The 26444-nt window shown below is 47.5% G+C and overlaps 2 protein-coding genes across 2 annotated transcripts; both read left to right on the top strand.

Moving 5' to 3' along the window:
• Positions 1 to 7336: 7336 nt before the first annotated feature.
• LOC117750729 (trace amine-associated receptor 13c-like) lies at positions 7337 to 8622 on the top strand. The gene is made up of 2 exons (XM_034562052.1): positions 7337 to 7619; positions 7806 to 8622. Exons 1-2 carry the CDS (start codon positions 7447 to 7449, stop codon positions 8620 to 8622), a joined length of 990 nt encoding a protein of 329 aa, XP_034417943.1. The 5' UTR covers positions 7337 to 7446.
• Positions 8623 to 21562: 12940 nt separating this feature from the next.
• On the top strand, positions 21563 to 24476 carry LOC117750746 (T-cell-specific surface glycoprotein CD28-like). The gene is made up of 4 exons (XM_034562079.1): positions 21563 to 21813; positions 23514 to 23670; positions 23763 to 23929; positions 24373 to 24476. The coding sequence occupies exons 2-4, from the start codon at positions 23532 to 23534 to the stop codon at positions 24439 to 24441; spliced, it is 375 nt and encodes a 124-aa protein (XP_034417970.1). The 5' UTR covers positions 21563 to 21813; positions 23514 to 23531; the 3' UTR covers positions 24442 to 24476.
• Positions 24477 to 26444: the final 1968 nt, after the last annotated feature.

The raw sequence follows: 26444 nt of genomic DNA, 5'->3' as shown, positions 1-26444 counted from the left end.
GAGTGCAATCACAGAGAAGTGATCAATCAGATAATGTCTCTCGAAGTATGTATGGCTATGAACTAGATGCAGTAGTCTGACTCATGCTTCACATGGATTCAACTGCATGTCCGGTATCCTCAAATTGTTGACATAATCAAAGAAACACCGTATTGAGTGAAGTACAAGATCATCAACTTCCTTAAGTCAACACCCACTTACCTACACTTAAGCAATGACAAATAAGCACGGTTGGAATTGTACAATATCTTTTCCATCAAATTCAAGTTGTTTTGAGTCAGAAATATGAAGGTCTGGACCACAGTGGTCAAATTGGTGGGAACCAAACTCCTGGAGAGGCGACTTATCTGGAGGGACATTCTACTTCTGCCGGAGGTCTTCAACACATGGGCAATGATAGAGGAACCTGAAGGGGGAGGATTGGGATGAATCGCTTGCTCAGTGTGAAAACCAGTGCTGCTTTGTTACTGGACTTATGTGCCAGTTATGGATTGGCCATAAGAAACACCAGGTTATAGCAGAGGGTGATTCATGAAGGCACTTGGTACTAGAACACCTTTTGCTAAAGATCAATGATGGATTTTGTGATCATATTATCAGATCTGTCGCCATATGCCTTGGACACTTGGGTTAAGCTGTAAACTGAACTGTGGTGAGTTAAATAAGATCGGGGGGAGACTGCCTGACAGACCTTAAATGTATTCTGATGTGTACAAACAAAATATATCAGTATGCCCTTTTCCTGACATGAACTGGTATGTATCAAGGATGAATGTGCAGTGAGATTGTGCACACCTCACACAACATTCAGACAGTTGCAACTTATCAGGGCAGGGCATCACAGAGATGGATAGGATCTTAAGGTGCAGCCAGAGTTAAGAGATAATCCAGTTTGATGACCTTACTTTTCTGCTTTTTGCAGATGATGTGATTGTGTTGACTGAGATCGGTGGAGCAGCTCAGGACATGGAACAAGAGGCCAGAAGCACGGATGGCACTACACAGGAAGTTTGCCGGCAGACATAAAGAACAAACAGACTCGGCTTGGAGGGTAGAGTCATTCCCAAAACCGAGTTACAGCAGAATCACAGAAACAGGAAATAAGGAAGCAACTACTTCTAGTTAGTCTTTGTTGCGTTTACAACCCAGTCCAAATATATTTATTAACCTTGGTTGTTGGATGTTGTAACAGGTTCGAATCTCGGGCAGGCACCAAAGAGGCAACACACACACAATTGTGAGGGCAGTAACAGTTTATATTTATTTGTCACGCTTCTGGTAGCGACCGATCCGGGCCTCCGCTACCCGCTCTTTCTCCTCTCCAGCTACTCCTGTTCTTATATGGAACACAGAACATAATTGATCCCAGGTGAAGTTCATTTACACATCATGACACTGTTCCCTGAACCCCCCACCCTCGCTCCACCCACTCTGCAGCTGAGCCTAGCCACACCCCGCTGTCACATACCTCCACCGCCCGTCTTAGGCCAGGGTGCCATCCGGCCTAACCTACTCCCCCCCCCCCCCCCCCCCCCCCCACGAGAGCGGGAGAGGAAGTCTGCCACGACCATCTGCATCCCCGGCCTATGGATCACTTTGAAATTAAAAGGCTGTAAAGCCAGATACCACCGAGTTATCCGGGCGTTGGTATCTTTCATGCGGTGGAGCCACTGCAGCGGCGCGTGGTCCGACCAGAGGGTGAATGAGCGCCCCAGGAGGTAGTAGGGCAGGGAGTCGACCGCCCACCGGATGGCCAGGCACTCCTTCTCTACTGTGCTGTACCTGGCCTCTCTCTCTGACAGCTTCCGGCTGATGTACAGGACCGGGCGGTCAACCCCCTCTACCTGCTGGGACAAAACGGCCCCCAGCCCTCTGTTCGACGCATCAGTCTGCAGTGTAAAAGGGAGAGAAAAGTTAGGTGTGTGAAGGAGTGGTTCCCCACAGAGAGCCTGTTTTACCTTCTCAAACGCCAACCGGCACTGCTCCGTCCACTGGACCGGATCTGAGGCACCTTTCCGGGTCAAGTCAGTCAAGGGGCTGGTCAGTTCTGCAAAATTCGGAATGAACCTCCTGTAATAACCCGCCAACCCCAAAAACTGCCTCACCTCTTTTTTCCTCTTGGGCGGCGGGCAGGCGGCGATGGCAGCCGTCTTGTCCACCTGAGGGCGCACCTGCCCGGCGCCCAAGTGGTACCCCAGATACCGTACCTCCCTCCGTCCAACTGCACACTTCCCCGGGTTGGCAGTCAGCCCCGCCTGCCTCAGGGACTCCAGCACTGCGCCCACCCGCTGCATATGCTCCGCCCAGGTTGTGCTGTGGATGATCACATCATCCAAGTAGGCGGCAGCATATGCAGCATGCGGACGAAGCACCCGGTCCATGAGGCGTTGAAAGGTGGCTGGGGCCCCGAACAACCCAAAGGGAAGCGTGGTGAATTGGTACAAACCAAACGGAGTGGAGAAGGCCGTTTTTTCCTTGGACTCTGGCGATAGAGGAATCTGCCAGTAGCCCTTGGTTAAATCCAGGGTCGTAAAGAAACGCGCAGTGCCCAGTCGGTCCAGGAGTTCGTCGACCCGGGGCATTGGGTAAGCATCGATCGTGACACATCGTTCACCCTGCGATAGTCCACACAGAACCGAATAGAACCATCCTTCTTGTGTTACTCTTCTATTACCCCCATCTCCAGCATAGCAGCCAATTCCCTCTGAACCACTTTTCTCTTGTGTTCAGGTAACCTGTAGGGCCACAACCGCACCGTCACGCCCGGAGGAGTCTCAATCTGGTGCATGATGAGGTTTGTGCATCCTGGCAGGAGAGAAAACCGCTCTTGCAACTGGGCAATGTCTGTTCTCTGGGTCCCGGAGAGATGGTCTTCACAAAGGAGCGAGGCCGGATTGGTGGATTTTGGGACCTCAGGCCCCAGCTCCTCTCTCTCAGATACCGCGGACACCAGAGAAACAGACTCCGCCTCCCTCCACGCTTTCAGAAGGTTGAGGTGATAAATATGTGTAGCTCCACCCCTGTCAGAACACACCACCTCATAGTCGACATCCCCCACTCGCCGTGTGACCACAAAGGGCCCTTGCCACTTGGCGAGGAGTTTAGACCTGGAAGAAGGAAGCAATACAAGTACCTTCTCTCCCGGTGTGAATTGTCTCAGCCTGGCCCCTCTGTCGTACAGGCGTTGTTGACGCTCTTGGGCCTGGAGCAAATTCTCACGTGACATCCTACCCAGCGTGTGGAGCTTTGCTCGCAGGTCCAGGACTTACTGGATCTCGTTTTTGCTGGTGCTCGGCCCCTCCTCCCAGTTTTCCTTAATCAGGTCGAGCACCCCCCTCGGAGTCCTGCCGAACAAAAGTTCAAAGGGAGAAAATCCCGTGGAGGCCTGGGGAACCTCCCGCACTGCAAACAACAGAGAGTCAAGCCATTTATCCCAATTACGTTCATCGTCATTAATAAATTTACGGACCATGGACTTCAAAGTCTTATTCAGACGCTCCACCAGACCGTCTGTCTGTGGGTGGTACACACTGGTCCGAATAGACTTAATGCCCAATAACCCGTAAAGTTCTCTGTGTTCTTGACATGAACTGGGTGCCCTGGTCAGTCAGAATCTCTTTCGGGATTCCGACTCGGGAGATGATCTGAAACAGCGCCTGCGCGACACTCTTTGCAGAAATGTTGCGCAACGGCACTGCCTCCGGATATCGCGTTGCGTAATCCACCAGGACTAATACAAAGCGATATCCGCGTGCACTCCGGTGAAATGGCCCGATGAGGTCCATAGCGATTCGCTTGAACGGAACCTCCATTAATGGCAGAGGACGCAAAGGCGCCCTCGGAATGGCCGCGGGATTTACCAATTGACACTCCGGGCAGGACGCACACCAGCGGCGCACATCCGCCCGGATGCCCGGTCAATAAAATCGGATCATTATCCGGTCCAGTGTTTTTTCATATCCCATGTGACCAGCCATCGGGTTATAATGAGCTCTTCGGCACCAGCAACTGGGTGCTTTCCTCTCCTGTCTGAGCGTCACTGCTCACTCAGTACAGTCTGTCCCTAATCAATGAAAAGTGCGGATATGACTGCGCTGCGTCAGGGCACACCAACTGACCATCAATTCGTATCACTTGGTCGAAGGCTGAGCGTAGAGTATCGTCACGAGACTGCTCGAGTGGAAAATCCTCCATCGAGTGAAACTCGGGAGCGGGTGGAGTCTCCACAGGAGGCTCCGCCGGTTCCCCCTCCCCGTCTGCAGTGTCGGACGACCTCGCGTCGGCGCTGAGCACAGCACAGATATCACATATCCCTGTCGGCCGTGAACGCACCCTCGCCGCCTGTCCCATTAATTTATTAAACCCCGGCCAATCTGTTCCCAAGATTAGGGGGTACGTAAGGTGGGAGCTAACCGCGACCTTCACATTATGCTTTTTCCCCCCGTATCTAATTTCCGCTGACACCATAGGACATGAACATCCCCATGCACACACCTTATTTTCACCCACAATGCCTCCACCAATGCCCCGGGCCGAACCAGACTCTGGTGGATCATAGACTGCGTACAGCCCGAATCCACCATCGCCTGATGTGTACCCCCCTGGATTCTTACCGGAACGGGGTACGTCGCTCCCGGACCGGGGGACGGTGTTGGAGGGCCGGCAACCCGGATCACCTGGCCCACCTCCATCAGCGGACACTCTCTCCGGAGGTGCCCGGGCTGCCCGCACCTCCAACACTCCTGCCCTGGTGTTTGAGAACCCCCCTGTAGGTCAGGAAGAGTGCCGATGTTGGCCGTGGTTGGTGGATTGGGGACCCGAGGGAGGGGTGCTGGCCTCGGCGCCAGCCGTGCCCGAAGCTGCGGAGGTAGCGTCCTCCGTGGGGCGGGTATAGGCCGGGCCGTAGCCGCCGCACGACCACCGTCCCGCTGCCCGGGGGAATGAACGGCCAGGTGATCTTCCGCCAAGGGGATGGCGGTCTCTAGTTCCGCCGGCCGGTGACAGCGGACCCAGGCTGAGGTTCGGGACGGCAGGCCGCCCACAAACTGTTCCAGGACCACCTTCTCCGCTACCTCCTGTGCCCCCACCGAGCCTCCCGGTTGCAGCCATCTGGTGGCGGCGTCCTTCAGCTGCTGGGCGAAAACAAATGGTCGGTCCTCGGACCCCAGCCTGGCCTCCCGGAACCTCCGCCGGTGGTCCTCCGGAGACAGGCCCAGCCGCTCTATGACGGCTTTACGCACGTCAGCGTGCACCTGCCTGCTTACCGGGGGCAGCCCCAGAGCCGCTGTCTGTGCCTCCCCGGCCAGAAGAGGCAGGAGGCGGACCGCCCACTCTGCCTCCGGCCAGCCACACCCCCCGCTGTAGCCTCGAATCAGTCCAGGAACGACTGTGAGTCATCCGCTGCGGTCATCCTGTGCAGGGTGATCCCCGCCAGCGCGGAGGGCCTCGCTGCCGGTGGAGCTGCAGCTGACCGGGCGGCGATCTGCTCCAGGGCGAAGGTCTGCCTCTCAGCCTGGTTGGAGAGCCCTCAGAAAAAGTCGGTTCATCTCCGCCTGCTCGTGCTGCATGGCTGCGATCCCCGCCAGCATCTGCCCCAGCGCCACGATCGGCTGGGTCGGCCCCTCGGCGTGCTGCTCCTGGTGCTCCATATGCCCACCCACGTTTGGCTCCACTGTAACAAGTTCGAGTCTCGGGCAGGCACCAAAGAGGCAACACACACACAATTGTGAGGGCAGTGACAGTTTTTATTTATTTGTCATGCTTCTGGTAGCGACCGATCCGGGCCTCCGCTACCCGCTCTTTCTCCTCTCCAGCTACTCCTGTTCTTATATGGAACACAAAACATAATTGATCCCAGGTGAGGCTCATTTACACATCATGACACTGTTCCCTGAACCACACCCCCGCTCCACCCACTCTGCAGCTGAGCCTAGCCACACCCCGCTGCCACAGATGTCTACTTGAAAATATATACCACATAACACCGTGTAACAGGTTCTTGTTGCCCCGCGAGTCTTCCCCAGAACAAAGATACTCCGCAGTCAAGATAGCATTCTCAACACGTTGCTTTATTGGTTGCTACACTTTCATGCTTTCTCTGGCAGTGCGCTCTCGGCGTCGTTCCCGAGCGCACCTGCTGGGTCTGGTTCCTCCATAGGCCGATTGTCGTATCTTGTCTGCCGCTCAGGCAGAATGTGTCCCTGCTCTCCTCTCTCGCTTCGCCGTCCCTACTGTAGATTATATAGGGGAGAGACATAAACCAAAGTAGACCCATCTGCATCATTATTAGACAGTCCGAGCAACTGACGAAGTATAAAGAGTGAGAACGTATGTGTAGGGTAAGTGGGAACTGTGGTTCGAATGGTCAAACAAACACTGGCCTTTCACTCAGACTACTTATTGTGTTTTGCTGGAAACCAAGTCTTCATTTACTTATTTTCATTAATTTTCTTAAGTATTTTATGACTTAATCCAGATCCAAGCACTTTTGTTTTACAAGTTAACCTAAAAACTAAGTAACCCAACATTTCAAGTTTATTTTGAAATGAGACTGTATGTATGTGACAAGGAGAAACTGTACTGTGAACAAGGAATTGGATTTTAACAAGTCACAATGCAGGAAACTGACACTGTCCCTGATGCGTCCAAAACTGACACGAGAGGGGTACCTTGTCTTAGAGTGTCATAGTTTGTAGCACCACTGACCAAGCATTTCAATTTGAAGAATTGGGAGTAAGAATGTGTTTGAGGGAGAGTGGGACATTTAGGAGTCTAATAGAAGAGCTAATTGGCAGATTAACAAGAGGGGAAAGGGGATATCCAGCCGGAGACTGGGACAAGCGACCAGCTGAAGATGAATCTGGTTGTCTGAGCAATTGGGGGCCTGAAGGTGCAGATGCAACCTGGCAGAGGTGACTGGAGATCAGAAACATATAAAGGGGTTTCCTGAGTAGTGATCAGAGAAAAATATTGAGGTGGGGAAGCAGGGAATCAGTGCAGGGGCATAAGTTCAACAACACGACATAACTACGAACTCATCAAGTTAAATCTCTTTATTGCAAAAGGTTTGAAAATATGCTTTTATCTATAGCCTTTTCAGGTTCATGGCATGATAGTAACCAGACGCTGTGCTCTCCCTTATTTTCGTCTTGGTCACGACTGTCCAAGACGAAAATAAATGAAACTTTGCAATGTGATGTGCCTTGCTGTTCCCCGTTGAAGAGTATGATGGAAATTGTAATTGTTTAGGTAAAAAAGGAAAAAAGTGGAGGGGAAATACAGGAAAACATCCAATGAAGATAGATGAAACAGTCAGGTGGAAGTTCAGTCACTCCGACTGATGTCACTAAGTTGTCACCAGAGTAAAAGAAGGAGGATGTGGAGGAAGAAAATAGATCAATCAGTTGTCTGACGAGCTCAGCATCATCTCGTCTCCTCTTCCTGAGAATGAAAACCCTTGAAGAAGCCGAACTTTGCTTTCCACAACTCCTCAACTCCTCCTGCAGGAAGAACATGCGTCCTCACTATGTATTTATGCTCAATTACATTTTACTGCCCTCCATCTCTCTGCTCACTGTGACTCTCAACCTGTTGGTCATCATCTCCATCTCCCACTTCAGGTATTCAAATGTTTTACCTCTTTGTAAAATTGGTATACAGAAAGGAAATGGTTGATGGAATGAAAGAAAACATATTAACATATCTTTCAGGGAAATATGTTTATGTGTTTCAGTCATTGCTTTTATCTTTTAATCACAATTTAAGCTACTAATAACGATCAGCATGTTGTTCTCTTATCTCTCCAGGCACCTCCACACACCCACCAACCTCCTCCTCCTCTCTCTGGCTGTCTCAGATTCTCTCATGGGTCCCCTTTTGTTTTTTCAAATTGTGTCCATAGACGGCTGCTGGTTTCTCGGTGACCTCATGTGTACTTTGTATACTGTTCTGAGTTATATTATTACTTCTACTTCATTAGGAACCATGGTTCTCATATCAGTTGACCGATATGTGGCTATTTGTGATCCTCTACATTATTCCTACAAAGTCACACAAAAAAGAGTTCAAGTCTGTGTTTGTCTGTGTTGGATATTTTCTATTTTCCTTAACAGTCTGCTGCTGAAGAATAACCTGGAACAACCAGGCAGGTATACTTCCTGCTTAGGAGAGTGTGTTGTTATCATTAACTACATTGCTGGTCTTGCAGATATTTTTTTGTCCTTTATTGGTCCTGTCACTGTCATCATAGTTCTGTATATGAGAGTTTTTGTGGTGGCTGTGTCTCAGGCTCGTGCCATGCGCTCTCAGATTGCATCTTTCCCTCTCAAGTGTTCCGTGAGTGTAACTGCTAAAAAATCTGAAATTAAAGCAGCCAGGAATCTGGGTGTTGTTGTTGTTGTGTTTCTATTGTGCATCTGCCCATATTATTGTCTTGTACTCACAGGCCAGGACACTATACTTAATGCCTCATCTGCCACCTTTGTATCATATCTGTTCTATTTCAACTCCTGTCTTAACCCTGTGATCTATGCCTTTTTTTACCCCTGGTTTAGAAAATCTATCAAGTTCATTGTCACATTTAAGATACTGCAGCCTGGCTCATGTCAGACCAACATGATGTAGAGCAGGGGTCACCAACCTTTTTGAAACTGAAAGTGTAAACAATAGTACGAAGGGCTACTTGTTTGATACAAACTTCCTGAATAACAAAGTTTCACAGATAACCTTTGAATTACATTAATGTATGTAATGTGACTGATCACACATTAATGTTAATTATTCCTCACAATTGTTATTGACAATGATTTCCACAACAATGATGGTAGGAAACACAGATATATGTAAACATTTATTTCTGTTAATCTGTTCCAACATTTGAAAGTCAGAGGTATCCTATCTCTGATATTTTTGTAAATATATTTGACAGTTTTGTTTGAAGCACATTGTAGTTGTGAAACTGATCAGCAACTGTACTTAGTTATCCTCAGTTTGGTTGGACCACACAGTGTGAGGGGAAATAAAATCTGTTCTCTCTCACGCAAGTTTACAAAATCACTCCAATGTACCTTGACTCTGATAAGAAAATAATCTTTCGATGTTTTGGCCACCGGATGATGGCACATGCACTTGAATGGTGGCCAAACAATAGTAATAATGATCTAAAATGCAAGTTCGTAAATCCTTACAACTTCTGAAGTCAGGAGAGAAAAAAATAAATATTGATTGCCTTGAGGCCTTACGCATTCTAATGCTGCGTTCACACCAAAAGCGTTGCGAATATTGACATCCATTTGCGTCTGTGCATTGACTTTCCATGGAATCTACTCTCGAGAAAAATTTGCAATGTTTTTGGTCCGAACGCAACATAAGAATGAAGACTAGAATACTGATGATTTAAATGTAAATTGGAGAAAATGTTAAACAACACTTTTTCTCACACGGCCTGAATCTCTTTTCCCCTCCCTCTGTCACAGAAACACAGAGATACATTGACGCCGTCTCTCTTCCCTGTCACACTCTTATCGGCACATCGCTTTATTCGAATTGCAGTTTTGGTCACGTTTTATTTCTTCTTAGTCCTGCAGACCAGAAGGCTACCATCTTTGCCTTAGATGACGTAACAAACCTTAACAACCCTCTCTCTCTACAAGTATCAGTCACAATTGCAAATCATTTTGGGTGGATTTCACCGAAAAGCTATTTATTAAATGTTATTTCCGTGGCTACACAATAAACCCTATAGCTCAAACCTCATTAACCCTGTTTTTATATAAATATATACGCAGGTCCAGAAATTATTTCTTTGACTTAAATATGTGCATGTAAGATGTTTAAATAGCAAATATTGTAAAACAAAACAATTTAAAACCATGTGAGTGGGCATTAGTATACATTATTTGTTTAGCTGTATTACATAAGAATCAAGTTAAATGTTGCAATGACTGATCCAAACTATAATCTGAAAATAGTCTGTATACTGCTTGGCCCTTTCTCTGTCGCTTGTCTCTCTTTTTAATAAAGTGATATACGCCTTGTCTATTTCATCTTTGTGCATGAGTTTGACTGAATTATACAAATATGTCTCGAACAGGACATAATCATAAGCAAAATGTGTGTTTTCAATAATATATTCATGTAATAATAATACTATGATTATGCAAGGTGTTTTGTTAAATTGAACCTATAATTTCCACTGTATAACCCAAATAACATACTTATATTTATCTAGTAATCACAGGGTTTAACCTAGAAACCATCTCACGCCTTTTGCTGATGGATTTAATACTAGATAAAAAGTTCTTCAAAACCCCAGTACTGGTAGGTTTTAGAATACATTTTAGTATTGAACCTTTAAAGCCATTACCGGTTTAGCTCCCAGTTACATTGCTGAACTGCTGCCCCCTCTAAGCAGAGCACAGCCTGAGATCCACAGGCAAGGCTCTGCTGGCTGTCCCCAAGTCCCTTAGTGGGCTTTTGCTGTCATTGCCCCTCAGCTCTGTTAGATTGAGGTCCTTGTGTTGGTAAAATAGAAACCAATACTGTTTCTGTTTGTCACATCTTAATATTAGACTTAACACATTTACATCTTACAGTTGGCTCTATTTTAACTTTATCTACTTACAGATTTACACATAACATCATAACATTTTAAGTGGACACTCGACATCGAAAATCCCCACTTTGTAGAGAAAGGGAGCAAAAAAACTGCTCTGTATTGTACTTCGACCAATTATTCATAAACATTTAATCGAAATGGCTTTAATTTTAGGGTTTGCTTGTGCAAACTGTCCTTTTATTTTGGACTTGAATTTATTTAAATTTAATTTAAGAGCAGCAAATACAGAAATACTTTTTTCTCATGTGCGGGAACGCCATTAAACGACATGTCAAACGTTTAACTGTTAAATAGTGTCGGGTTTTTATTTTATTTTGATATGTGGAGAACGTGCGTGAACCTGCAGCGCTGCTGTGGAACCACACGACCTTCATCTTTAAACACAGGAAGTGACGTGTGGGTGTGCAGAGTTCTTTAGGATTTTTGTATGTCACCTCTGGCAGAGCTGATTAATTTTAATAAAATAAAATAAAGTATAGTAATGACATTTATTATCTTTTACGTAACTGTGAAAAAGAAAAATAAGCAGCCAATGACCATTTTTCCACTGTCCACCTCTGACCTTTAAACTTTAAAGTGAATATTTTGCTCCTTTGCAGAAAGCTATAATAAGTTAATTATGTTCTCCTCCTATGAATCGCCACCTTAACGTGGTGGAGGAGTTTGAGTGGCTCAGTGATCCTGGGAGCTATGTTGTCCGGGGCATCAGCCCCTGGTAGGGTTTCCCAAGGCAAACAGGTCTCGGGGGAGAGCCCAGACTAAGAGTGGTTCAATAAACCCTGATGAACAGCAGCCCACGGACTGAAGCTACCTTGCCCGGACAAGGGAAACCGGGGCACCCTTCCGGAGCCAGACCCAGGAGTGGAGCTCGTCGGCGAGCGTCTGGTGGCCGGGCTTTCGCCCATGGGGCCCTGTCGGGCTCAGCCCGAAAAAACACCATGGAGCAGCAGTCACCCTGTGGACGCACCACCCGCAGGGAAAATTATCGGGGTCGGGTGGTATGTAGACCGGGCGGCGGGCCAGGCGGGAGACCTGAGCGGGCCGATCGCCGGCGGCATATACTAGCTCTAGGGACGTGGCTGAGCGCCGCTGTGTTGGAGTTTCCCCGGGGAACGAGAGGGTCGCCTCCCTGCGCCAACGGGTTGCGGGGAGTAAGGCTCTGACTGTTGTTTGTGCTTATGCACCGAACAGCATTTCGGAGTATCCGGCCTTCTTGGAGTCGGTGGGAGGGGTCCTGGAAAGGGCGCCGCCTGCCGACTCCATAGTTCTCCTGGGAGACTTCAACGCTCACGTGGGCAATGACAGAGAAACCTGGCGGGGCATGATTAGGAGGAACGGCTTGCCCGATCTGAACCCGAATGGTGTTTTGTTGTTGGACTTCTGTGCTAGCCACAGTTTGTCCATAATGAACACCATGTTCGAACATAAGGTGGCTCATAAGTTTACCTGGTACCAGAACACCTTAGGCCGGAGATCAATGATCGACTTTGTAATCGTATCATCTGATCTGTGGCGGTATGTCTTGGACACTCGGGTGAAGAGAGGAGCAGAGCTGTCAACTGATCACCACCTGGTGGTGAGTTGGATCAGATGGCGGGGGAGTCGGCTAGAAAGACCTGGCAAGCCCAAACGTGTAGTGAGGGTGAACTGGGAACGTCTGGCAGAGGATCCTGTCCGGGAGGTCTTCAACTCCCACCTCCGGAAGAACTTCTCACAAATCCCGAGGGAGGCTGGGGACATGGAATCCGAGTGGACCTTGTTCAAAGCCTCTATTGTGGACGCGGCTGCTCGGGGCTGTGGCTGGAAGGTCATCGGTGCCTGTCGTGGCGGCAACCCGAGAACCCGGTGGTGGACACCGGGGGTGAGGGAAGCCGTCAAACTGAAGAAGGAGGCCTTTCGGACCTGGCTGGCCCAGGGGTCTCCTGAAGCAGCTGACGGGTACCGGCGGGCCAGAAGGGCTGCAGCTGCGATGGTCGCGGAGGCTAAAACTCGGGCATGGGAGGAGTTCGGGGAGGCCATGGAGAAGGACTTTCGGTTGGCCTCAAGGAAGTTCTGGCAAACCATCAGACGGCTCAGGAAGGGAAAGCAGGGTCTACCCCAGGCTGTTCTCAGCAGGGGGGGGGAACTGCTGACCCGGACTGGGAACATCGTCGGGCGGTGGAAAGAGCACTTTGAGGAACTCCTAAACCCGGCCAACATGTCCCCCGGAGAGGGGACAGCGCCGGAAGACTTTGGGGTGGTTTCACCCATATCCCTGGCAGAGGTCGCTAAGGTAGTCAAAAAGCTCCTTGGTGGCAAGGCGCCAGGGGTGGATGAGATCCGCCCTGAGATGCTGAAAGCGCTGGACATTGTTGGGCTGTCTTGGTTGACACGCCTTTTCAGTGTCGGATGGGGGTCGGGAACAGTGCCCATGGACTGGCAGACCGGGGTGGTGGTTCCCATCTTCAAGAAGGGGGACCGGAGAGTGTGCTCGAACTATCGTGGTATCACACTGCTCAGCCTCCCGGGAAAAGCTTATGCCAGGGTGCTGGAGAGGAGGCTCCGACCGCTTGTCGAACACTGGGGCGTTTTGCAGCCGAGTGCGAAGCAGCAGGGATGAGAGTTAGCACCTCCAAATCTGAGGCCATGGTGCTCTGCCGGAAACCGGCGGATTGCTCCCTCCAGGTGGGGGCAAACTGCCTACCCCAAGCGAAGGAGTTCAAGTATCTCGGAGGGATCTGGAGGGATTATATCTCCCGGCTGGCCTTGGAACGCCTCGGGATCCCCCAAAATGAGCTGGAAAGTGTTGCGGGTGAGAGGGAAGCCTGGGTCGGCCTGCTGAACCTGCTGCCATCGCGACCCGACTCGGATAAGCGGGTGATAATGGATTGATGGATGGATGTTCTACCCTTAAAAATAAAGTGTATAATCATGGGGTCAAAACTCTCTGACTTCTCACTACTTTTTATTTCTTCTTAGTCCTGCAGACCAGAAGGCTACCATCTTTGCCTTAGATGACGTAACAAACCTTAACAACCCTCTCTCTCTACAAGTATCAGTCACAATTGCAAATCATTTTGGGTGGATTTCACCGAAAAGCTATTTATTAAATGTTATTTCCGTGGCTACACAATAAACCCTATAGCTCAAACCTCATTAACCCTGTTTTTATATAAATATATACGCAGGTCCAGAAATTATTTCTTTGACTTAAATATGTGCATGTAAGATGTTTAAATAGCAAATATTGTAAAACAAAACAATTTAAAACCATGTGAGTGGGCATTAGTATACATTATTTGTTTAGCTGTATTACATAAGAATCAAGTTAAATGTTGCAATGACTGATCCAAACTATAATCTGAAAATAGTCTGTATACTGCTTGGCCCTTTCTCTGTCGCTTGTCTCTCTTTTTAATAAAGTGATATACGCCTTGTCTATTTCATCTTTGTGCATGAGTTTGACTGAATTATACAAATATGTCTCGAACAGGACATAATCATAAGCAAAATGTGTGTTTTCAATAATATATTCATGTAATAATAATACTATGATTATGCAAGGTGTTTTGTTAAATTGAACCTATAATTTCCACTGTATAACCCAAATAACATACTTATATTTATCTAGTAATCACAGGGTTTAACCTAGAAACCATCTCACGCCTTTTGCTGATGGATTTAATACTAGATAAAAAGTTCTTCAAAACCCCAGTACTGGTAGGTTTTAGAATACATTTTAGTATTGAACCTTTAAAGCCATTACCGGTTTAGCTCCCAGTTACATTGCTGAACTGCTGCCCCCTCTAAGCAGAGCACAGCCTGAGATCCACAGGCAAGGCTCTGCTGGCTGTCCCCAAGTCCCTTAGTGGGCTTTTGCTGTCATTGCCCCTCAGCTCTGTTAGATTGAGGTCCTTGTGTTGGTAAAATAGAAACCAATACTGTTTCTGTTTGTCACATCTTAATATTAGACTTAACACATTTACATCTTACAGTTGGCTCTATTTTAACTTTATCTACTTACAGATTTACACATAACATCATAACATTTTAAGTGGACACTCGACATCGAAAATCCCCACTTTGTAGAGAAAGGGAGCAAAAAAACTGCTCTGTATTGTACTTCGACCAATTATTCATAAACATTTAATCGAAATGGCTTTAATTTTAGGGTTTGCTTGTGCAAACTGTCCTTTTATTTTGGACTTGAATTTATTTAAATTTAATTTAAGAGCAGCAAATACAGAAATACTTTTTTCTCATGTGCGGGAACGCCATTAAACGACATGTCAAACGTTTAACTGTTAAATAGTGTCGGGTTTTTATTTTATTTTGATATGTGGAGAACGTGCGTGAACCTGCAGCGCTGCTGTGGAACCACACGACCTTCATCTTTAAACACAGGAAGTGACGTGTGGGTGTGCAGAGTTCTTTAGGATTTTTGTATGTCACCTCTGGCAGAGCTGATTAATTTTAATAAAATAAAATAAAGTATAGTAATGACATTTATTATCTTTTACGTAACTGTGAAAAAGAAAAATAAGCAGCCAATGACCATTTTTCCACTGTCCACCTCTGACCTTTAAACTTTAAAGTGAATATTTTGCTCCTTTGCAGAAAGCTATAATAAGTTAATTATGTTCTCCTCCTATGAATCGCCACCTTAACGTGGTGGAGGAGTTTGAGTGGCTCAGTGATCCTGGGAGCTATGTTGTCCGGGGCATCAGCCCCTGGTAGGGTTTCCCAAGGCAAACAGGTCTCGGGGGAGAGCCCAGACTAAGAGTGGTTCAATAAACCCTGATGAACAGCAGCCCACGGACTGAAGCTACCTTGCCCGGACAAGGGAAACCGGGGCACCCTTCCGGAGCCAGACCCAGGAGTGGAGCTCGTCGGCGAGCGTCTGGTGGCCGGGCTTTCGCCCATGGGGCCCTGTCGGGCTCAGCCCGAAAAAACACCATGGAGCAGCAGTCACCCTGTGGACGCACCACCCGCAGGGAAAATTATCGGGGTCGGGTGGTATGTAGACCGGGCGGCGGGCCAGGCGGGAGACCTGAGCGGGCCGATCGCCGGCGGCATATACTAGCTCTAGGGACGTGGCTGAGCGCCGCTGTGTTGGAGTTTCCCCGGGGAACGAGAGGGTCGCCTCCCTGCGCCAACGGGTTGCGGGGAGTAAGGCTCTGACTGTTGTTTGTGCTTATGCACCGAACAGCATTTCGGAGTATCCGGCCTTCTTGGAGTCGGTGGGAGGGGTCCTGGAAAGGGCGCCGCCTGCCGACTCCATAGTTCTCCTGGGAGACTTCAACGCTCACGTGGGCAATGACAGAGAAACCTGGCGGGGCATGATTAGGAGGAACGGCTTGCCCGATCTGAACCCGAATGGTGTTTTGTTGTTGGACTTCTGTGCTAGCCACAGTTTGTCCATAATGAACACCATGTTCGAACATAGGTGGCTCATAAGTTTACCTGGTACCAGAACACCTTAGGCCGGAGATCAATGATCGACTTTGTAATCGTATCATCTGATCTGTGGCGGTATGTCTTGGACACTCGGTGAAGAGAGGAGCAGAGCTGTCAACTGATCACCACCTGGTGGTGAGTTGGATCAGATGGCGGGGGAGTCGGCTAGAAAGACCTGGCAAGCCCAAACGTGTAGTGAGGGTGAACTGGGAACGTCTGGCAGAGGATCCTGTCCGGGAGGTCTTCAACTCCCACCTCCGGAAGAACTTCTCACAAATCCCGAGGGAGGCTGGGGACATGGAATCCGAGTGGACCTTGTTCAAAGCCTCTATTGTGGACGCGGCTGCTCGGGGCTGTGGCTGGAAGGTCATCGGTGCCTGTCGTGGCGGCAACCCGAGAACCCGGTGGTGGACACCGGGGGTGAGGGAAGCCGTCAAACTGAAGAAGGAGGCCTTTCGGACCTGGCTGGCCCAGGGGTCTCCTGAAGCAGCTGACGGGTACCGGCGGGCCAGAAGGGCTGCAGCTGCGATGGTCGCGGAGGCTAAAACTCGGGCATGGGAGGAGTTCGGGGAGGCCATGGAGAAGGACTTTCGGTTGGCCTCAAGGAAGTTCTGGCAAACCATCCGACGGCTCAGGAAGGGAAAGCAGGGTCTACCCCAGGCTGTTCTCAGCAGGGGGGGGGAACTGCTGACCCGGACTGGGAACATCGTCGGGCGGTGGAAAGAGCACTTTGAGGAACTCCTAAACCCGGCCAACATGTCCCCCGGAGAGGGGACAGCGCCGGAAGACTTTGGGGTGGTTTCACCCATATCCCTGGCAGAGGTCGCTAAGGTAGTCAAAAAGCTCCTTGGTGGCAAGGCGCCAGGGGTGGATGAGATCCGCCCTGAGATGCTGAAAGCGCTGGACATTGTTGGGCTGTCTTGGTTGACACGCCTTTTCAGTGTCGGATGGGGGTCGGGAACAGTGCCCATGGACTGGCAGACCGGGGTGGTGGTTCCCATCTTCAAGAAGGGGGACCGGAGAGTGTGCTCGAACTATCGTGGTATCACACTGCTCAGCCTCCCGGGAAAAGCTTATGCCAGGGTGCTGGAGAGGAGGCTCCGACCGCTTGTCGAACACTGGGGCGTTTTGCAGCCGAGTGCGAAGCAGCAGGGATGAGAGTTAGCACCTCCAAATCTGAGGCCATGGTGCTCTGCCGGAAACCGGCGGATTGCTCCCTCCAGGTGGGGGCAAACTGCCTACCCCAAGCGAAGGAGTTCAAGTATCTCGGAGGGATCTGGAGGGATTATATCTCCCGGCTGGCCTTGGAACGCCTCGGGATCCCCCAAAATGAGCTGGAAAGTGTTGCGGGTGAGAGGGAAGCCTGGGTCGGCCTGCTGAACCTGCTGCCATCGCGACCCGACTCGGATAAGCGGGTGATAATGGATTGATGGATGGATGTTCTACCCTTAAAAATAAAGTGTATAATCATGGGGTCAAAACTCTCTGACTTCTCACTACTTTTTATTTCTTCTTAGTCCTGCAGACCAGAAGGCTACCATCTTTGCCTTAGATGACGTAACAAACCTTAACAACCCTCTCTCTCTACAAGTATCAGTCACAATTGCAAATCATTTTGGGTGGATTTCACCGAAAAGCTATTTATTAAATGTTATTTCCGTGGCTACACAATAAACCCTATAGCTCAAACCTCATTAACCCTGTTTTATATAAATATATACGCAGGTCCAGAAATTATTTCTTTGACTTAAATATGTGCATGTAAGATGTTTAAATAGCAAATATTGTAAAACAAAACAATTTAAAACCATGTGAGTGGGCATTAGTATACATTATTTGTTTAGCTGTATTACATAAGAATCAAGTTAAATGTTGCAATGACTGATCCAAACTATAATCTGAAAATAGTCTGTATACTGCTTGGCCCTTTCTCTGTCGCTTGTCTCTCTTTTTAATAAAGTGATATACGCCTTGTCTATTTCATCTTTGTGCATGAGTTTGACTGAATTATACAAATATGTCTCGAACAGGACATAATCATAAGCAAAATGTGTGTTTTCAATAATATATTCATGTAATAATAATACTATGATTATGCAAGGTGTTTTGTTAAATTGAACCTATAATTTCCACTGTATAACCCAAATAACATACTTATATTTATCTAGTAATCACAGGGTTTAACCTAGAAACCATCTCACGCCTTTTGCTGATGGATTTAATACTAGATAAAAAGTTCTTCAAAACCCCAGTACTGGTAGGTTTTAGAATACATTTTAGTATTGAACCTTTAAAGCCATTACCGGTTTAGCTCCCAGTTACATTGCTGAACTGCTGCCCCCTCTAAGCAGAGCACAGCCTGAGATCCACAGGCAAGGCTCTGCTGGCTGTCCCCAAGTCCCTTAGTGGGCTTTTGCTGTCATTGCCCCTCAGCTCTGTTAGATTGAGGTCCTTGTGTTGGTAAAATAGAAACCAATACTGTTTCTGTTTGTCACATCTTAATATTAGACTTAACACATTTACATCTTACAGTTGGCTCTATTTTAACTTTATCTACTTACAGATTTACACATAACATCATAACATTTTAAGTGGACACTCGACATCGAAAATCCCCACTTTGTAGAGAAAGGGAGCAAAAAAACTGCTCTGTATTGTACTTCGACCAATTATTCATAAACATTTAATCGAAATGGCTTTAATTTTAGGGTTTGCTTGTGCAAACTGTCCTTTTATTTTGGACTTGAATTTATTTAAATTTAATTTAAGAGCAGCAAATACAGAAATACTTTTTTCTCATGTGCGGGAACGCCATTAAACGACATGTCAAACGTTTAACTGTTAAATAGTGTCGGGTTTTTATTTTATTTTGATATGTGGAGAACGTGCGTGAACCTGCAGCGCTGCTGTGGAACCACACGACCTTCATCTTTAAACACAGGAAGTGACGTGTGGGTGTGCAGAGTTCTTTAGGATTTTTGTATGTCACCTCTGGCAGAGCTGATTAATTTTAATAAAATAAAATAAAGTATAGTAATGACATTTATTATCTTTTACGTAACTGTGAAAAAGAAAAATAAGCAGCCAATGACCATTTTTCCACTGTCCACCTCTGACCTTTAAACTTTAAAGTGAATATTTTGCTCCTTTGCAGAAAGCTATAATAAGTTAATTATGTTCTCCTCCTATGAATCGCCACCTTAACGTGGTGGAGGAGTTTGAGTGGCTCAGTGATCCTGGGAGCTATGTTGTCCGGGGCATCAGCCCCTGGTAGGGTTTCCCAAGGCAAACAGGTCTCGGGGGAGAGCCCAGACTAAGAGTGGTTCAATAAACCCTGATGAACAGCAGCCCACGGACTGAAGCTACCTTGCCCGGACAAGGGAAACCGGGGCACCCTTCCGGAGCCAGACCCAGGAGTGGAGCTCGTCGGCGAGCGTCTGGTGGCCGGGCTTTCGCCCATGGGGCCCTGTCGGGCTCAGCCCGAAAAAACACCATGGAGCAGCAGTCACCCTGTGGACGCACCACCCGCAGGGAAAATTATCGGGGTCGGGTGGTATGTAGACCGGGCGGCGGGCCAGGCGGGAGACCTGAGCGGGCCGATCGCCGGCGGCATATACTAGCTCTAGGGACGTGGCTGAGCGCCGCTGTGTTGGAGTTTCCCCGGGGAACGAGAGGGTCGCCTCCCTGCGCCAACGGGTTGCGGGGAGTAAGGCTCTGACTGTTGTTTGTGCTTATGCACCGAACAGCATTTCGGAGTATCCGGCCTTCTTGGAGTCGGTGGGAGGGGTCCTGGAAAGGGCGCCGCCTGCCGACTCCATAGTTCTCCTGGGAGACTTCAACGCTCACGTGGGCAATGACAGAGAAACCTGGCGGGGCATGATTAGGAGGAACGGCTTGCCCGATCTGAACCCGAATGGTGTTTTGTTGTTGGACTTCTGTGCTAGCCACAGTTTGTCCATAATGAACACCATGTTCGAACATAAGGTGGCTCATAAGTTTACCTGGTACCAGAACACCTTAGGCCGGAGATCAATGATCGACTTTGTAATCGTATCATCTGATCTGTGGCGGTATGTCTTGGACACTCGGGTGAAGAGAGGAGCAGAGCTGTCAACTGATCACCACCTGGTGGTGAGTTGGATCAGATGGCGGGGGAGTCGGCTAGAAAGACCTGGCAAGCCCAAACGTGTAGTGAGGGTGAACTGGGAACGTCTGGCAGAGGATCCTGTCCGGGAGGTCTTCAACTCCCACCTCCGGAAGAACTTCTCACAAATCCCGAGGGAGGCTGGGGACATGGAATCCGAGTGGACCTTGTTCAAAGCCTCTATTGTGGACGCGGCTGCTCGGGGCTGTGGCTGGAAGGTCATCGGTGCCTGTCGTGGCGGCAACCCGAGAACCCGGTGGTGGACACCGGGGGTGAGGGAAGCCGTCAAACTGAAGAAGGAGGCCTTTCGGACCTGGCTGGCCCAGGGGTCTCCTGAAGCAGCTGACGGGTACCGGCGGGCCAGAAGGGCTGCAGCTGCGATGGTCGCGGAGGCTAAAACTCGGGCATGGGAGGAGTTCGGGGAGGCCATGGAGAAGGACTTTCGGTTGGCCTCAAGGAAGTTCTGGCAAACCATCCGACGGCTCAGGAAGGGAAAGCAGGGTCTACCCCAGGCTGTTCTCAGCAGGGGGGGGGAACTGCTGACCCGGACTGGGAACATCGTCGGGCGGTGGAAAGAGCACTTTGAGGAACTCCTAAACCCGGCCAACATGTCCCCCGGAGAGGGGACAGCGCCGGAAGACTTTGGGGTGGTTTCACCCATATCCCTGGCAGAGGTCGCTAAGGTAGTCAAAAAGCTCCTTGGTGGCAAGGCGCCAGGGGTGGATGAGATCCGCCCTGAGATGCTGAAAGCGCTGGACATTGTTGGGCTGTCTTGGTTGACACGCCTTTTCAGTGTCGGATGGGGGTCGGGAACAGTGCCCATGGACTGGCAGACCGGGGTGGTGGTTCCCATCTTCAAGAAGGGGGACCGGAGAGTGTGCTCGAACTATCGTGGTATCACACTGCTCAGCCTCCCGGGAAAAGCTTATGCCAGGGTGCTGGAGAGGAGGCTCCGACCGCTTGTCGAACACTGGGGCGTTTTGCAGCCGAGTGCGAAGCAGCAGGGATGAGAGTTAGCACCTCCAAATCTGAGGCCATGGTGCTCTGCCGGAAACCGGCGGATTGCTCCCTCCAGGTGGGGGCAAACTGCCTACCCCAAGCGAAGGAGTTCAAGTATCTCGGAGGGATCTGGAGGGATTATATCTCCCGGCTGGCCTTGGAACGCCTCGGGATCCCCCAAATGAGCTGGAAAGTGTTGCGGGTGAGAGGGAAGCCTGGGTCGGCCTGCTGAACCTGCTGCCATCGCGACCCGACTCGGATAAGCGGGTGATAATGGATTGATGGATGGATGTTCTACCCTTAAAAATAAAGTGTATAATCATGGGGTCAAAACTCTCTGACTTCTCTTTTATCTGCCTCCACCCGACCTTCCCCGTCTCCTCCCCCAGCTTTGAAGGTCATCCAGCCCTACAGAGTGGTGAGCGCCAACGGGGAGGCGCAGGTGAAGTGCCTGGTCCAACCGCGACCCTCCCACGACCTCACCCCGCCTTACCCTCACCCCGACCCCGAGGAGCTGCGCGTCACTCTGCTCAAAGGCCTCTACGGCGCCCGGGAGGCCTGCTCGTCCATCCTCACCCTCACCGGGCAGAGGGAGCCGGCCGTGGAGCACCAGGGAGGGGTGAGCGTGAGGGTGGGCGGACGGTAACGCATTACAACTCAAACTAGAGGGAGGACATCTTAGAGGACATGTTGTGTACCGGCTTCCTGGTAACAGACGGCCGTCCTGCGTCAAAAAACACAAAGTTACTACAGTTTTGCATATTTCACGAGAGAGATTTTATGAACATGGGAAAATGATGATGTCACTTGATTAATTCTGATCCAACCACACACACAGTCCTGATGTTTAACAGTTAATACATATTCTATAATGATATTCCCTGAACTTTGATATTCTCTTAGATAGTCATGAATTAACCAAATACTTGAGGCAAGTTTACTGATTACAGCCACAAGGCAATTAAAAGTGCTCTATATAATAAAAGCCTCAAAACAAATTGCATTCAAAAACAATTATTATTATTATTATTATTATTATTATTATTATTATTATTATTATTATATAATTCATAAGAGAACCAAGAGAATCATCATCTACTACAGCCAACACCATTTTTATTATTATTATTATATTATATAATTCATAAAAGAACCCAGAGAATCATCATCTTCTACAGACAACAACATTTTTATTATTCTTATTATTCTTATAATATAATTCATAAGAGAACCAAGAGAATCATCATCTTCTACAACCAACACCATTTTTATTATTATTATTATATTATATAATTCATAAAAGAACCCAGAGAATCATCATCTTCTACAGCCAACAACATTTTTATTGGATCTGTGTGAACTGACCTCACCATAATCATAATATCCCGGGTCAAAGGTCAATTAAACCAACAGATGAAATTGAAAGAAGAAGACTCTTCTTTTAATGAACACACGCAGCAAAAAAGAAAAAAACATGGCAAAAATAATAAAGCTCAAGTAAAAATATTCTTAAAGGTCACAAGCGCAAACGAGTTGGACTCAAACATAGAAATCTTTCTAGCCTGTAGAGCCCACAGGACATGTTCTCTACTGGGAGGCACATCGGGCCACTGGAGAAGGCACTTCATTGGGTTTCATCTCATCCAAAGAGGCACTTCTGAGTTGTTTGACTATTTACATTTATTTTTTAAAAAGGTCTCCAGCAGTGTTCCTTCCTGACACATAACAGCACAAAAGCGATGGATGCAATTTGCAACATAGATCCAGTTTTGCTATTTCAAGATCCTTAAAGTTGAAGTAACATTGTCGGCTTGGTCGTGATGGAGGAAAAGTCCATCCATCTGAGGGGGCTTTACAAAGTGGTTGTGGGTAACATGAATGCATTCAGCTAAATGTATGTCAATTCATCTTTCTGGCCTGAGGGTGGTGCCAGAGTTCACACTGTCCAACGGCTAGAAGGGAGCATTATTTGTGCTGAGTAAAAAAAAGAAGGAGATTGTTCCGTCTTTAATCAACATGTGTGACTGCGGTACACGTGTAAGGGTTGTCTTCACACATTCAAAGAACACAAACGTGCATATTTCACGCCTTTTCAACGCCATCAGAACCAGTGGGTGTAGAGGCGCCCCCCGTCACCTTTCTTTTTACCTGCGTAATTTGGCCCTTAGAATATTTGGAATCCTTTATTTTCCGTGTGTAGCCTCCTATTTGCCGTTGTTCCACTTGACAGTAATATATTAATACATCACGATATATATAAAAAAAAAAGACCATTTGTTATCTGCATGGAATGAAACTGGGCCGAAACGTGTGTTTCAGGTGCAGTGCTCGGCTCAGATGACAGAGGGCGCCGTGGAGGTGACGGTGACCGGACTGAGGGCCGCGGACACGGATTTGTACCGCTGCGACATCGAGATCTTCTTCCCGCCGCCGTACCTGCGGCTCACCGGCAACGGCACGCTGGTTCACGTCTTAGGTGGGACGGCCCGCACCGAGACCTTCCTGTCTCACTCTCAGTCTCACTCTCCCGTCTCACTCTCACGTCATCCATTTCCTTTTCGTCCACAGGCAGCTCCGACTGTCCCGTGCCGGCGGCTCAGGGACAGATTGCACACCGGGGTGATGATGAGGAGGAGGAGGAGGAAGGTGATGAGAGGTCGGCACCAGTCAGTGTTCCTGTGGTTGTACTGGTGATACTGGTCCTGTTTGTACTCATCATCGTTATCTACTTCCAGGTCAGAACATTATTATTTGATTTTTTTAATTTACACATTTTATTGTTGTTATTTTATGTATTTAGTACTAGCAACAGTTATCACTGATGGATGCAGAAAGTTACAATTTAGCCCACACAACCTGGACTTTAAACTAAATACCATATTTGACACGGTTTAAATCATAAAAAAATCAGTAGGATTTTGAAAATCTATTAAGACTTTAAAATAATGTCAGCTAATGCGATGCTTTAATGGTCCAAATGTCCAAAATGAGTTAAATCAGATTGCCACACAGCAGTAACGCCTTCGCGATGCAGGCTAAATCCTTCCCTGAGCTCCCACAACCGTATTGAACGGAGTCCTCTCCTCTGTCCTTCTTTGCTGTTACTCTCTCTAATAAAAAAGAAAAGAAAAAGGGAACTATCACCTTTTAGTTTATCGCTGTGTTTTTCTATTTGCAGGCCCGACAGTGGGAACGAGGGCGGAGGGAGGCAGTCGGACCGGTACCTGCTGCTGCACTTCCATGTTGACACTTTGCATGAAACACCCACTGAGTAAACCCCCCCCCCAAAAGCCGAGGAACACAGGGGTCAGCATTGACCGTGTTATGAAATATCACCTCTGTTTTGATTGAGGTTGTTTTTGTTTTTCATACCACAGCTATAGAAAATGATATATTTGGTGTCTGTGGATATCTTACTTATTAAGTATAACATCATGTTTACATTGTTGTAAACACACACTGTATTACAAAGCTGAAAGACTTGTATGAATAACACTGTGAATACATTAAAAAGTGAAACGCTTGAAGTTAAACTTGGCTTAAACAAAATGCAACGCTTTGAATGGTTAAGGTGCATTACAGCTGTAGAAGTTTGCATGCAAAATATACTGTTCACGTTGTGTATTTCCTGACAATAAAAGGTCTTTACTTTAAATTGCATATTTGTGGAATGTATTATTATTATTACCACTTGAGGCGGACTCTAAAAACTAATCAACCCCCATAGACCCTCATGATAAAACGCCTAACTTTACAGCAAGAAATACAATTTGTATTATATAAATTGTTTCATTCAACATATATATATATATATATATAATATATATATATATATATATATATATATATATATATATATATATATATATATATATATATATATATATCCCCCATAAACACACACAGGAAGTAATCACAAGCTCAAGAAAACAGAGATGTTGTCAGTTTTAAGACAAATTTAATGAGCTAAATTATGATTTTAATGTTTGTAATTTTGAAAAGCGCTATATAAATCAAATATAAAACATTTCATTTATATAGCGCTTTTCAAGAGACAGAATATTATTGTTAAAACCTTCCAATTGTTTGTTTGGTAATCAAGCACAGGGCAATGCAGTTGTTGTCTGTAATCTGTTTGAGACAAAAAGTATGAACGACTTCCTCAGATTCAGCTTGAGATATAAAAAATTAAATGTTCTGATGTTTTTTTTTCAACCCAAAAGTTGGCACATTTTACTGTCTGACTTTTCAGGCTCCCGCTAACGTGTGAGAACATTTCCTGTTTCTGTCTTCTAGCACCTTCTGTACCATAAGTATGTCAGTACTAGGCTCAGAAAAAACAGCGGTCATAGAGATAACGGGGTGAAAATATGAAGATAACTTATGTAAGAACCATAATTTACTAAATGAACATCGTGCTGTATTGAAGAAGACTTTAAACTAGAGATTGAGACCAAAAACTAATGTTTACAATGTTTACTGAGGGAATCAAGAGAAGTAGAGTAATTTATATAGACTTCTATACAACCAGAGGAGTCACCCCCTGGTGGTCAATAGAGAGAATGCAGCTTTAACACATGAAGCATAGACTTCTATACAACCAGAGGAGTCGGCCCCTGGTGGTCAGTAGAGAGAATTCAGCTTTAACACATGAAGCATTGACTTCTATACAGCCAGAGGAGTCGCCCCCTGGTGGTCACGAGAGAGAATGCAGCTTTAACACATGAAGCATAGACTTCTATACAACCAGGGGAGTCACCCCCTGGTGGTCAGGAGAGAGAATGTAGCTTTAACACATGAAGCATAGACTTCCATACAACCAGAGGAGTCGCCCTCTGGTGGTCAGGAGAGAGAATGCAGCTTTAACACATGAAGCATAGACTTCTATACAACCAGAGGAGTCGCCACCTTGTGGTCAGGAGAGAGAATGCAGCTTTAACACATGAAGCATAGACTTCTATACAACCAGGGGAGTCACCCCCTGGTGGTCAGGAGAGAGAATGTAGCTTTAACACATGAAGCATAGACTTCCATACAACCAGAGGAGTCGCCCTCTGGTGGTCAGGAGAGAGAATGCAGCTTTAACACATGAAGCATAGACTTCTATACAACCAGAGGAGTCGCCCCCTTGTGGTCAGGAGAGAGAATGCAGCTTTAATACATGAAGCATAGACTTCCATACAATCAGAGGAGTCGCCCCCTGGTGGTCAGAAGAGAGAATGCAGCTTTAAGACATGAAGCATAGACGTC

Source organism: Cyclopterus lumpus, chromosome 21, assembly GCF_009769545.1.
Source record: "Cyclopterus lumpus isolate fCycLum1 chromosome 21, fCycLum1.pri, whole genome shotgun sequence".
Classification (NCBI taxonomy): Eukaryota; Metazoa; Chordata; class Actinopteri; order Perciformes; family Cyclopteridae; genus Cyclopterus; species Cyclopterus lumpus.
This window is presented reverse-complemented; position numbering and strand designations above follow the sequence as displayed.